Source organism: Aptenodytes patagonicus, chromosome 7 (assembly GCF_965638725.1).
Source record: "Aptenodytes patagonicus chromosome 7, bAptPat1.pri.cur, whole genome shotgun sequence".
Lineage (NCBI taxonomy): Eukaryota > Metazoa > Chordata > Aves > Sphenisciformes > Spheniscidae > Aptenodytes > Aptenodytes patagonicus.
In genome coordinates this window covers 67,217,749-67,230,226 of record NC_134955.1, presented here as the reverse complement: position 1 = coordinate 67,230,226, position 12,478 = coordinate 67,217,749, and the positions used below count along the sequence as shown (strand labels likewise).

The 12,478-nt window shown below is 51.7% G+C and overlaps 1 protein-coding gene across 7 annotated transcripts in view; it reads left to right on the top strand.

The window, feature by feature from the left end:
* DAAM1 (dishevelled associated activator of morphogenesis 1) overlaps window positions 1-12,478 on the top strand; it is a 97,816-nt gene that overhangs the window by 61,365 nt on the left and 23,973 nt on the right. For 4 of the 7 annotated variants that reach the window (XM_076345663.1, XM_076345666.1, XM_076345662.1 and 1 more), the window contains 12 exons: window positions 2,466-2,537; window positions 5,201-5,295; window positions 7,072-7,405; window positions 7,874-8,020; window positions 8,102-8,205; window positions 8,689-8,755; window positions 9,092-9,209; window positions 9,334-9,472; window positions 9,956-10,014; window positions 10,353-10,540; window positions 10,861-11,169; window positions 11,284-11,391. In XM_076345663.1, the coding sequence (XP_076201778.1) occupies window positions 2,466-2,537; window positions 5,201-5,295; window positions 7,072-7,405; window positions 7,874-8,020; window positions 8,102-8,205; window positions 8,689-8,755; window positions 9,092-9,209; window positions 9,334-9,472; window positions 9,956-10,014; window positions 10,353-10,540; window positions 10,861-11,169; window positions 11,284-11,391 (1,740 nt within the window). The remainder of the gene's footprint in view (window positions 1-2,465; window positions 2,538-5,200; window positions 5,296-7,071; window positions 7,406-7,873; window positions 8,021-8,101; window positions 8,206-8,688; window positions 8,756-9,091; window positions 9,210-9,333; window positions 9,473-9,955; window positions 10,015-10,352; window positions 10,541-10,860; window positions 11,170-11,283; window positions 11,392-12,478) is intronic. The other 3 variants (XM_076345668.1, XM_076345667.1, XM_076345670.1) reach the window with 1 other exon arrangement.

The following is a 12,478-nucleotide window of genomic DNA, read 5'->3' as shown; positions in this document are numbered from 1 at the left end:
CAGGTTGCAGAAATGATGTGTGTTTCCCTGGGGTGACAAATACTTTGCAAAATATGATGGTTTACTTTTCCCACCCTGCTCAGGAGAAGCAGAAGACCTTCCTTCGGCTCTGCAGGAGGTGGTGATATAATTTGTGCCTTTCCATTCTACTCATAAATATAAATTACACCCCTGTTTCTCAAGCCCCCTGACACTTTCTCAGTGCTCCTGAGCATCTTTCCGACAACCTGGATGCCTTTCGGCAGGCTGTGTGTGAGTGGACACGCCGGCTGCCGGGATTCCTGCGGGCACGGCAGGTGCTTCTCTGCACAATCCAGCGGTGGGAAGCTCTGACCGACCAGTCAGCTGCAAATGGATGTCCTCTTCCCAACCCCTTGGGAAGGCATTGGGTTTCCCCCACCATGGCGGAAACCTCCCCCTGGCCATGGCTTCGGGTGGCCAGACTCGACACTGGCAGGTGACAGTCCCTGCACGTGATCCCAGACGTGGCCAGAAATGTGGCAGGATGGGCAGCTGGACGGTCCCCAGGTTATCTGGAGAGTACTGCTTCACCAAATCCATTTGCCAGCGGACGGCGAGAGGTCTCTGCCCCTCTGTCCTCTTGCCTTTGCTGGAGGCAAGTTTTCAGGAGAGGGAAAAGTAGAGAGAAGCCAGCACATCCCATTTTTCCCGGCTGTGAAAAGACCAAAGGCATCCCTGTCTCTCCTCATCAGGCTGGGTGTTGCACACTCGGGCAGCAGATAAGCATTTCTCTTTTTTTAAGCACTATTTGGACAGGATAGGGACGGTTTTATTTGTTGCTGGCAAAATTGTCAGAGCATGACTGTGAATGGTCCTCCATCCATGCAGAGACAGGCGGTGGGACCTCTTTCAGGTTTATTAGGTTTGGCACTAGCATGCGTAGGACAGATTTTTTTGTTGTTTTTCTAACATCTCAGAAAAATTCTCACTCTCTGCTGATTCCTGCTTGCTTAAAAAAAAATGAAATGTGGAGGGCAGGTGAATCAAGTGTTTCATTCAAAACCTCAGTTCTTGGCAGGAGAAGGAGGGGAGAACAGCCCAAAGTATTAAAGCAGAGGAGAGGGGTTTCCAGGTCCCTTGTTGCTCTCAAACTTCTTTTGTTCCCATCCCAGAGCCAGGCACAGTGAAGGGTAAGGTCTGCAGGGATGGGCTGCGCTGCCCGTGGGGGAACTGAGTCCCGTCCAAATTACCTATCGCTGACTCCGTGTGTTCTCATCCTGGCAAGCTGCAGCTTGGGAAGTTTGGATGCACAAACATTTCCCCCATATGCCTCTTGAAACGCAGTAAATATTTGGGACTGTGCTCCTTGGGCTTGCTGAAATCAGCCGGAGGATCAGTAGTTGTCTGCATGCATGGATGTGGGGGCAGAAGGGTAGGTCGTCCAGCTCCCACTGTCGCAGGCGATTGCGGTGTAGGATGACCTTTGCAAACATCTCTTAAAGTTAGGGAGGGGGCAAAGCCGTGCAGCGAGTCGGGCTGTGAACGGAAGATGGTTACCAAGGGAAGATGCCTGGGATTTGCATAGTATCGGTTGACTCCAGCCTAGACCTGTGTGGCATTTCTGCTGTGAATCCTTTTTCTTCTTTTAATACAAGTTTTTAGGAAAATACAGGGGGGAAAAGGACTGATTTTGAAGTATTCCCTCAAAATCTGCCTACTTGCTCCAAGCAGTCCCTGGGGACATGCAGTGTTACTTATCTGAGCTGGGCTCAGAGGTCCTTCATTTATATCCTACAAGAACATGGTAGAACCTGAAAACCCCTTGTGAGTCCCACCAGACGTAGGGCATTGTAGACCAGGATGACCAAATGAGGCTCTGCATCATTCAGTGTCATAGGTCATGGGCCCAGGGGTGACATCCTTTAACAGGGGACATTGCCAGGTGCATGTTCCCTCCTAACAACTAATGAAGCCCCCAGAGGAGTTGTCTGTTGTGCCTGGAGTCTCTCTTAGGATGTTGGCAAGTCATGGTCCTACTCCAAGAGTGGAGCTTAGTTCATGTCACATTTATTCACTCTTCATTACTTGTAAGAGACTCTTTTTTTTTTCCCCCAAAGCACGTTCATCAAGGCTGTGCAGCCAAAACTTCAAGTGCACTGTAGAGTCGGTACAAGAGAAATCTGGATGTAAAATTTCAGCGTGGTTTCTCCAAAGCTGATAACCACAAGACTGATGCAGTATCATTGGGGCAGAGTTTGGTCACAGGCAGATGATGTAACGTAGACTGTATATAAAATATGCTAGTTCAATAAATCAGGTAATGTTCCCATAGCTGGAGCTGTTGGTGGTGAGCTCAGAATGTAGTAAGTCGAGCTTATATTGATAGAAAGTAATGAAAGAGTTCAAGGGCACTTCAGAGGTAGTTGGTCATGAAGGGCAGGGGATGTCAATATTATTTCTACTAATCTGCTGTCTTCGTTTCACTTTTTCCACCCCCCATCCAGGACCAGGAAGAAAATAAAGGAGCCACCAGCTGGCCGGAGTTTTATATCGATCAGCTGAATTCAATGGCTGCTGTAAGTATTTCCCCAACGCTTTGGCGCTTGTGAAGCCCATATGGGACAGCAGCGCAGCAGTGACAGTCTGTGGCACGGCCAGCACCGCACCCGAGAAGGCGACGGGTGTTGTAGCCACAAGGTTGTGACCTGGCTGTTTTCAGCCTTTCGGGTCTGCGGACCTCTCAATAATTTGCAGTTGGCAGTAGTTTGCAATTTGTCCCAGCAGTTCAGAAACCCCTGACGTAAGGATTTAAGGATATCCTCCATTAGACCGACAGATACAGCTGGAAAAGGGAGGCATTTTCTATGGCAGGAAGGGCATTTCATCTTGCCTGGGGCTGGGAGGCTGCAAGACAGATGGCAAACAGCAGCTTTCGGTATAAAGCCACCAGGCTGGTTTTTAAAGACCCCGTTTGATTGTGCATGCCGCTGGGGCACCAAGCTGCTGTGGTTGCTTTGAAGCCGATAGCTCCTGTGCTTTTTCATGGATGCCTGCTACCGCTTTGCTCCCGAGACACCCTTCCGTGCTGGGCGGCCGCGGTGAAACATGACGCTGTGGGTTGTCCGTCCCACGAGGGACGTGTTTAGATGTAATTTTATGAAATACTTTCTTGTCGACATCGTGCCAGGCGAGACAGAAATAGTGCTGTTTTCTGTAGGAAATACAGTTGTATTTCCTGCAAGGCTGCACAGTTCAGAGCCCCTCCGTTCTCGCTCCTGCTTTCAGAGGCTGAAGGTGCCAAGGTTCGTGGCCACTGCACTAGGGATGGAAGCAGCATGGAAAATTAAAAAGAAAAGTATAATTTTTCTTTTTTTTTCCCCCTCTTTGCCCTGTTGTCACAGGGACAGGGTGACAGGGAAGGTAGGGCTGGGGTGGGAGTAGGGACAGAGGGGTGAGCAGGGGGCTGCGAGGCAGGAGGGAGCATGCTGCTCCCCTCCGGGAAGGCAGGGACACCCAGGGCTGGCCACGGGCTGCCAGCTGGATGAAGCCCCGAGCCTGAGCAGAGCTTGTGATCAAAGCCTGCCAGATGCCTGGAGGGTGGCTTTGATCTCCCTGCCACACTGCCGAAGAGGAGCTGGGTTAAATGCAGGGGTCAGCGCAGCTCTTTATATCTGCTGGGACCCTTTCTCTCTCCTTTGGCTTAGCCTCAGCCGGTGCTGGCAGGGCTCACCCTGACACCTCTGAGGGCCCAGCACCGTCAGATGGTGCAGGAAGCACCTGGGGTGTTGCTTTAGCTGTGGCCTTGGTTGCATGAGTTGGGGTGAGCAAGCCATACCCCCTGCATGCCCGGGGCTGCAGGCAGCCATGCTACCCAGGTAGAGCTGCAGGAGTCAGGGTCCCGGCCCCCAGCGCCAGCCGGATAGCGAAATCCAGTGTGGGAGATGGAAAGGGCATCCCGTGCACACAGCCACTGTCCCCAACCCAGATGCACACACTTGGTGGGTTGCACTGGGAGACCTGGGAGCGACAGGGTTGGCAGGACCCATCTGGCTGACCCCGAGCATCCCATCCCCTTCAGGCTGTGGGGTGTCCCCTGAGCCCCCAACCTCCTCTGCAGGGACACATGGGTACCTGCTGGGATGCATGAGTACCAGGGGAGGCTAAAGGACCCCTCCTTCTCCCCTGCCCCAATTTAGCACCTTCCGTCTGTGGACCCCCCAGTTAGCATTGGCTTAGCCCCCTGCATCCTCACAGCCCGCTCCAGCCCTGGGATCGTCCTCTGGAAACGCATCAAGATTCATGTCACCCAGATGTCACCTGCAGCATCTCTGAGCAGGGTTCAGCTGGACACTTTCTTATGGGATACTCGGATCCATTTATTTACCTCTTTCTTTTACAAAGTGTGTTTCCTGGAGGGTCATGGGCTGTAGGGGACATGCCAGGATTTATATCCAGAGTCCATGAGTTGGGATGCTCCTCTCCTGAACTGCAGCCTTTCCCTCTCTCTGCTCTGAGCCTGAGGGTTGCAGGGGGACAGTCGCAAGCATCCTCCATCATGGGCTTGTCTGGATGATTTGCAGGTCAGCAGTTTGGGGTGACACCACTCCTACCTGCAGGGCGTTAACTCTGGAGCTTAATGATCACGCAGGACAATGCTAAGTGTGTCCTCTCAAGGTGGTGATCCAGCTGTCCCAGTCTTCTTCCCAGAAGCCTGGTGTCTTGCGAGGGCTTGCTGGGACATGAAGACCTGTTTGGGGAAGAGGGCACTGGCTTACTGCAGCCTCACTCAGCACTGGCCGATGTTCATTTCCCACTGCTTTGAAACAAAATCCAAGTGGCCGGGGAGATGGAAGGCCATCAGCAATGCTGCTCCAAAGCCGATGTGGGTTGGGGTGTTGCTGTCTTGTGATGCCCCAAACACTCGCAGCTTAATTTTACATGTGCTAGCGAGTTGTCTGGGTGCTTCCAGGCAGCGTCTTCAGCCTAAAGCGACGCGTTCACCCTGCTGTCCCCAGACCAGGCTGTCTCCTTGCAGACCGCGGGGGTTTTTCCAAACTGCTCCTTTTCCTGAGTCCTGCGATGGCCAAAAGGATCTGGACTTTTAGACTTCCAGAGTCGGTTTAAGGTCCTAGCTCTGTCCCCGTGGCTTGGCACGGTGAGGCAGTGGGTGCTCCCACTCCTCAGGCACGAGCTTCGCAGGGAAACCTCCCCTCTCACATCTGCCTTTCTCCTTTCGCAGAGAAAATCGCTGATCGCTTTGGAAAAAGAAGATGAGGAGGAGAGAAATAAAACAATTGAAAGTTTGAAGACTGCACTGCGGACAAAACCAATGAGGCAATTCCCTTTTGTTTCCTGGCTTTATCACCGTGGTCATGGCTCTTGATTCATGTCCTCGGGTGGAGGGGGGGTTAGATAGACATATAAATGGGGCCTGCTCAGGACGAGGGAGGCAAGGACCCTGAAACGCCACTTGCTTTTTTCAGTTCACCTCTTGTCATTTTGTTCCTTTTCCTCGGTCCTTTTAGTGGCCGAGAGCCATCAGGACCTTCACATCTGTTCAGGCAAATCAGGCGACTTCTTTTTTTTCCAAATTTGCTTTTGTTCTTATTGGAACAGAATGTAAAAATTCTTTCCAGATTGAATTTAAAAAAAAAAAATCCAATTTTTGTTGGTCAACCAGGCCCTTTGTTTCAACTTCAACTTCTCTTGCACTTTTTAAAGGAATAAAATCACATGAATCTTGAGGCTTTTATGAAATGCAAAAAAAAAAAAAATGTTGCTAGGAGGTTTTGATTGGGAGGATAAAGAAAGAGTGGGACTCTTTCTGAATGTCTGTAGTTTTTCCTAAATTCAGTTTCTCTGGAGTCTGCATGCAGACATCTGCAAAACCTTGAAGATGCCTCAGGTCTACATTTTCTGATGGGAAAATGTTTCATGACCTGGTCTGGTTACGGAAGAAAGAGCTTTTGCTTGTAATTGCATTCCCCTCTTCCATTTCTCTTTTGCAATGGTTCCAGTGATGGTACTTGGTAAGAAATTCCCGGGGTCGAGGGTGAGCACCCAATTTCCATGGAACCCGGACATCTTGGGTGGTGCTCCCAGCAATCCCCTGGGAGCAGGGCTGGTACCGAGCCATGAAACTTTGCAAAGTCCTTAAAAGTGGTTTGTGAGTCTGTCTCACTGGAAGTCAGAAGGATCCTGCAGGCTCTATAGAAAATTTTACCTGTTGGACCTGCTTTTGCTCCTAGGGAAGCGAACATCTAATTTCCTATTGACTTTGGCTGGAAGAAGAGCAGGCTTTGAAGCAGAGAAATCAGTTTTCCCCGAGCCTGCAATTACCCCTTTTGTTGCTGCACATCAGCACAGCTTGTTGCGAATTAAAATCATCCCAATGCTGGGATCTTCTTGGCTCATTTGCTTTCCGAGCCCATGCCTTTTGCCAAACCAGAATACACCCAGCCTGGATGGCATCGGGCAGGGAGGCCTTAAAATGCCTGAGCAGTGTGCAGTGTTATGTCTGCATGCTCTAGTGAATCTGCCTGGGGCACTGCCGTGCGTTTGCTGTCTGCTTTCTATTTAGTGGCGTTATAAGTCATCATAAAAAATCAGAAATCCCTTAAAATTGGTGAGATGTGCTGAAGGGAGGATAAGGATGTGGGTGGTGAGGCAGGAGAGGTAGCAGGAGGCAGAAAGTCTGACAGGCATCATGGGCTCGGTTGGTGTTGGGGTGTCTGTGGCTGACAAGGAGGCGACTCCAGGGCTTGGGAGCTTCTTCCAGTCCTGTGCAAAACTGGTCCCAAGCGAGTGAGGTTTAAGACTCAGGTTGGGGACTGGGAAGGTTTTGCAGCAGCGTGGCTGCAAACTCCTAACCTTCACCCTGGGGCTTGTGCTGATGGCTGGTTGCCTACACTACCGGGCACCAATTAAATTGCTAAGATTTTCGCAACCTCGTCCCTGTGCTCTAAGCCTGCAGGCTTTCTGCTATCCAAAGTCCAGGAAAAAATAGATAAGAAAGTTCTGGGTTTACAACAACAGACAAGTCAGCCCTGTTTGAGGTTAAAAGGGTCCTTCAGCATTTGGTTTTAAAGCTAAAAAGGCTCTTTCTGGCAGGTTTGTAACCCGGTTCATCGACCTGGATGGCTTGTCGTGTATTCTGAACTTTCTCAAAAGCATGGACTATGAGACGGCAGAGTCTCGAATACATACCTCGCTCATTGGATGTATAAAAGCACTAATGAACAACTCCCTGGGCCGGGCTCACGTCCTGGCCCATTCGGAGAGTATTAACGTAATCGCTCAGAGTCTGAGCACGGAGAATATTAAGACGAAGGTGGCAGTGCTGGAAATCATGGGCGCTGTGTGCCTGGTTCCCGGGGGCCACAAAAAGGTACTGGAGGCGATGCTGCACTACCAGAAATACGCCAGCGAACGGACTCGTTTTCAGGTAGGTGGGTCTCGACTCACCCCTCAGCTCCTGAAATTCAGCATTCTTGTCCCTTCCTCCTCCTGGATATGTAAACACCGTTTGCAAATGATTTATTATGGCCGTTTGCAACTTAGATACTCTGGGAATTACTCCAGAACCATGTCTGATGAGGTCTGCAGCTGAGCAAAGAGTGAAGAACCAGTTATTTAAGGCAGCACCCCCCAAAAAAAAAAATGCTTGCTTGTGCAGGGTCGCTGGGATTGCAGCTCTGCAAGGCTGTAGCACATCTGGATGGGCTGATGTTAGCCGAAACGGGTGCTGGGGTGGGCTGCGTTACAGCAGGCGGCAGCTGATGATCCATCACCAGCGGGTTGCTACAGGGGGTTTGGGAGCACCATGAGGAGTTGTTCCTGCATGTGTCCCCTGGTCGTTTGTGCCACATTGGGGGTGTCGCTGGGCGTTTAACTGATGTTGCGTGTTTGGCAGACGCTGATCAATGACTTGGACAAGAGCACGGGGCGGTATCGGGATGAAGTGAGCCTCAAGACAGCCATCATGTCCTTCATCAACGCAGTCCTGAGCCAGGGGGCAGGCGTGGTGAGCGCCGGGGCTCTTGGAGCGGGAGATGTTTTGGTGGGTTTGGGTGTTTTTATTTCAATAAGGTTTCCGAGGACGTGCACCTTGCTGTGTTGACCCCACAACTGTCCCCTGCAGGAAAGCCTGGATTTCAGACTCCACCTGAGATACGAATTTCTCATGCTTGGGATCCAGCCAGTCATTGATAAACTACGAGAGCATGAAAATTCAACCCTCGACCGGTGAGTAGTAACCCACAGCCCAACGGTTAAAAATAACCGTTTAGCAAGGCCTTTGCCTTGCGCCCTTGCTTTCTGGTTTCTGGACTTGGCCTTTGGGGAAAGCATGTGAGTCTAGACTGTCAGTCTGGCCCCACTTGAGGAAATTCTTTGCTGTTGCCATAGAGGGAGAGGAAAAACCCCGGCACTGTTCCGCTGCGCTCTAGCGTAGGGTTGAGCCAGGAAGGATGTGCTATTGAGGGCCTGGGGGATGCTGCCAGACCTCCTCCTCCTCTTCTTGCCCCAAAAGGCTCCTTGGAAAGGCTGTAATGACTGGGAGCTCAAGACTGAAGATCCAGTTGATGTTTCAAGTCCCACTTGTCTCTGGACCGCTGCCGGCTAGTGGGCTGCTCTGGAAGCTCTGCCAGACTGGCTGCCTGCAATTTATTAGTTGTCACATTCATATCTACTTTTAACAGTCTTTTTTTCCTCCCTTTCTTTCCTCAGGCACTTAGACTTTTTCGAAATGCTTAGAAATGAAGACGAACTGGAATTTGCCAAAAGATTTGAACTGGTGAGTACGAACATTGCTGATGCAGACACCAGCACTCGATGTCACGGTTCCTTTTAAAAGCACCTACATGGCCTGGGACAAAGTGCAGTCTTTTGGATAAAATTGGGAGGTTGGAAATCTGTCTCCTGTTGCCCTGCTCCATTGTAGCCTCCATCCTACAGCCTGCTTCATCCCTGGCTGCCGACCAGAACTCTTTGCCCCTTGCAGGGCAGTGGGGCTTGTCTATCCATCAGGCGTGGGGTGGGCATGGCTCGTGGGGTTTGGAGCTGAGACTCAGGAAACAGGCGGTGCTGTCGCCAGTCCGATGGCCTGACCTCGCTTCGCTCCTGTCCTCAGGTCCACATCGACACCAAAAGTGCGACTCAAATGTTTGAGCTGACGAGGAAGAGGCTGACACACACCGAGGCGTACCCGCACTTTATGTCTATCCTGCACCACTGTCTCCAAATGCCTTGTGAGTCCCAGGGGAGGCAAGGAAACCCACGGCTGCCGGGGGCTTGGCAGCCCACATCTCCTCCCCGGGGATGGCAACGACCTCCCTGCTGCTCTCCTCAGTCTCCCTCCTTCTTCCCCTCCAGATAAAAGAAGCGGCAACACAGTCCAGTACTGGCTGCTGCTCGACAGGATCGTGCAGCAGATCGTCATCCAGAGTGACAAAGGGCAGGACCCCGACGCCACTCCCCTGGAAAACTTCAATATTAAAAACGTCGTCCGAATGTAAGTGCTCACCCGCCTTTCCCGGGGCTGGCTGCTGAGCGGCACTGGCACGGCCACCACGGCTCCGCTGCCTCCCGCTCCAGCAGACAAGAGGGCCAGGGTCGGGATTATTCCTGCCGGGCTGGCATCGCTTCGACCTCTTGAGCATGATGTGCAGGTGTATTAACCTCAAGCTCTGTGTCCTCGGTGAGCTATTTCCCCTGACTGCTGCTGTCACTGTTCCTTATTCATCACTTACTGTCACTCGGTGATGTTTCTGCTCCTCGACTGGACAAGCCAGCGTCCCCGGAGCTGTTGAGACGGCGCTTCATCCCAGCCTGCAAAACACTGCTGGGGGGAGGCAGAGCGGAGGTGTTGGAAATACCAGTTTGGGAACCTTAAATCCCACAGTCCAGGCTTGTTCAGTTGTGTTTCTTGCTGGTGATGGCTGCTTGTTTACTGCGGTAGGATTATCTCATTGCACTACTTGTCTTTTCCTTTTAGGTTAGTCAATGAAAATGAAGTGAAACAGTGGAAAGAGCAAGCAGAAAAAATGCGAAAAGGTGAGTGATGGAGAGAGATACAGCGTTAACTTTAACCTTAGCCTGCACAGTAAACTAGACAGATAACATATACATGTATTCAGCTGGATGGACTCTGCAGGCTTTACTGAGTGGCTGAGATAATATCATGCTATGGGGCTCACAAGGGAAATAGGCAAAGTAGATATTAATTTTTTCATGGAGAAGCCCTGGCTGAGGCCTTAAGGCACAGCACGTGCTCCCTTTTCTTAACTGTGCAGCTTCTTTGCAGGGCAGCGTGGGGGTTAGTCTCCTGCACGCTGCCGTTTGCCAAAAGGGAGTGTTTGTCACCCAAAAGTGGCCTCATGGGACTGTTTCAGAGCACACCGAGCTTCAGCAGAAGCTGGAGAAGAAGGAGCGAGAGTGCGACGCCAAGGCCCAGGAGAAGGAAGAAATGATGCAGACGCTGAACAAGATGAAAGAGAAGCTGGAGAAGGAGTCCAGCGAGCACAAGCAGGTCAAGCAGCAGGTGGCGGATCTCACAGCGCAACTCCACGAGATGAGCAGGGTGAGGCCCCGAACCTCCTCCCCGTTGTGGACCAGTCCCAACCCCCCTGCAAACACCATGGGGTGATTTCTGGAGGCTGAGCTGCACAGGGGGCTGCAAAACGTGCTTGGTGGGAAGACCACCACGATGTCCATCCCTGGTGACAGGGTGATTTCGCTTCTCCAGCTGCATCGGACCTCAGTCAGGAGTGCTGAAGCCTTTGGGTGCTTCCTATGCTGGTTAAATTTTGGCAAAAGAATTTAAAAATTGGCATGAGGGCATTTGTTGGGTGGTGTCCCCTGGCTCCGTATGACCAGTCCCCCCTCCTCTTTCTCTCCCAGAGGGCGATCTGTGCTGCCGGCCCCGGAGGACCTCCCTTGCCGCCAGGAGCTCCTGGTGGTCCTTTACCTTCTCCAGCTCCTGGATCCCTCCTTCCCCCTCCACCACCACCACCGCCCCCAGGGGGATGTCCCCCGCCGCCTCCTCCGCCTCCCCCGCCTCCAGGCGGTCCCCCACCCCCGCCTGGCCCCCCACCCCTGGATGGGGTGATGCCTCCCCCTGGAGCACCGCTGGGCTTGGCCCTCAAGAAGAAGAGCATCCCACAGCCGACAAATGCCCTCAAGTCCTTCAACTGGTCCAAGCTGCCAGAGGTAAGCCAGGCAATAATTCAGGCAGTGAAACCGGAGGTGCCGGATGGCCACCTGGTGCCACAGGGGCAGGTGGGCAGGGGACCCCCAACCTGCAATCCTCCCGCTGTCTTGCAGAACAAGCTGGCAGGCACCGTGTGGACCGACATAGATGACACAAAAGTGTTCAAAATCCTGGACCTCGAAGACCTGGAAAGGACATTCTCCGCCTACCAAAGACAGCAGGTAATGGCTGGCCTGGGGCGCGTGCAGGCATCTGGGCAAGGCGCCGCCCTTAGGAGATCGCGCTGTTTCACTTGTGGTCTCAAAACATGTCTCCTGTCATTATTTCATACCAACGCCGGGTTTGCCAGATCGACTCAATCTGCTTTATCCTCTCATCCGCATGCCAGTGCCTTTGCGTTGAAGTGGCCGTTCACGGCTCGGTGTGCCTGATTTCGCCCCTGCCCATGCACCTGACCACATGTATCATGAAGATGGATCACCAAAAAAACAAAAAAAAAAGAGAGAGGGAATGTATGAAAATAGCCCCCAGATGTGGCCATGGTTGGGTAATATTTTTGGATCCATGGTTGGGTAATATTTTTGGATCACTCTTAACAGCAACTGCTTCGTGTCTCCGTATTGGGTGGAAAATTTCTATCCCTCTCTGGCCAAGAAGGACTAAGTTTTGCCCACATCTACCATGGGTGGATCTCTTCTTTTATTTTTGTAGTGAGCCCAGAGCAAAATGTGAGCTTTGAACAAAAAAGCAAATCCCAAACCAAAATAATGACACTGCAGGCAAAAGTCTCTGCTTTTTAATCTCCTGCTCAAGCAATATGGCCCCAGTTTGGAAGGCATCAAAGCACACGAAGAAAATTAGACATTTATTTAACCCCAGGCAGGACCACGATGGGCAAAAGCAATGAGTTTTTCAAGAGGGCAGGAGAAAAAGCAAGAAGAGAGGCTGAAAAAGTTCTGTTCACCTGCTGAATGTCTGGCTGCATTGCTGGGAGGAGAGAACAGCTTGTCCCGCTCTTGCCAGGCTCAGGTGGAGGGACAATGCTGGAAAGGAGTGGACCCGACACATAAGCTCGTTAGGCAACGTGAGAGTTTAATCTCTTCCAGAGGCTAATTGAGGCAAAGATCAGGGCGGATTAAAGCAGGGCAAATATCAAGAGTAACCCACCAGAGGTACGTGCTGCCCCAGTGTGTTTTGGGAATAGGTGACCACGGTGCTGGCTCTTTCCCCCGGCGTTTTTGGAGCTGGACTTGCGCCTACTGAAGGGCACATCTGAAAACGAGATGGAAATGGAAGGGAAGCAAGAAT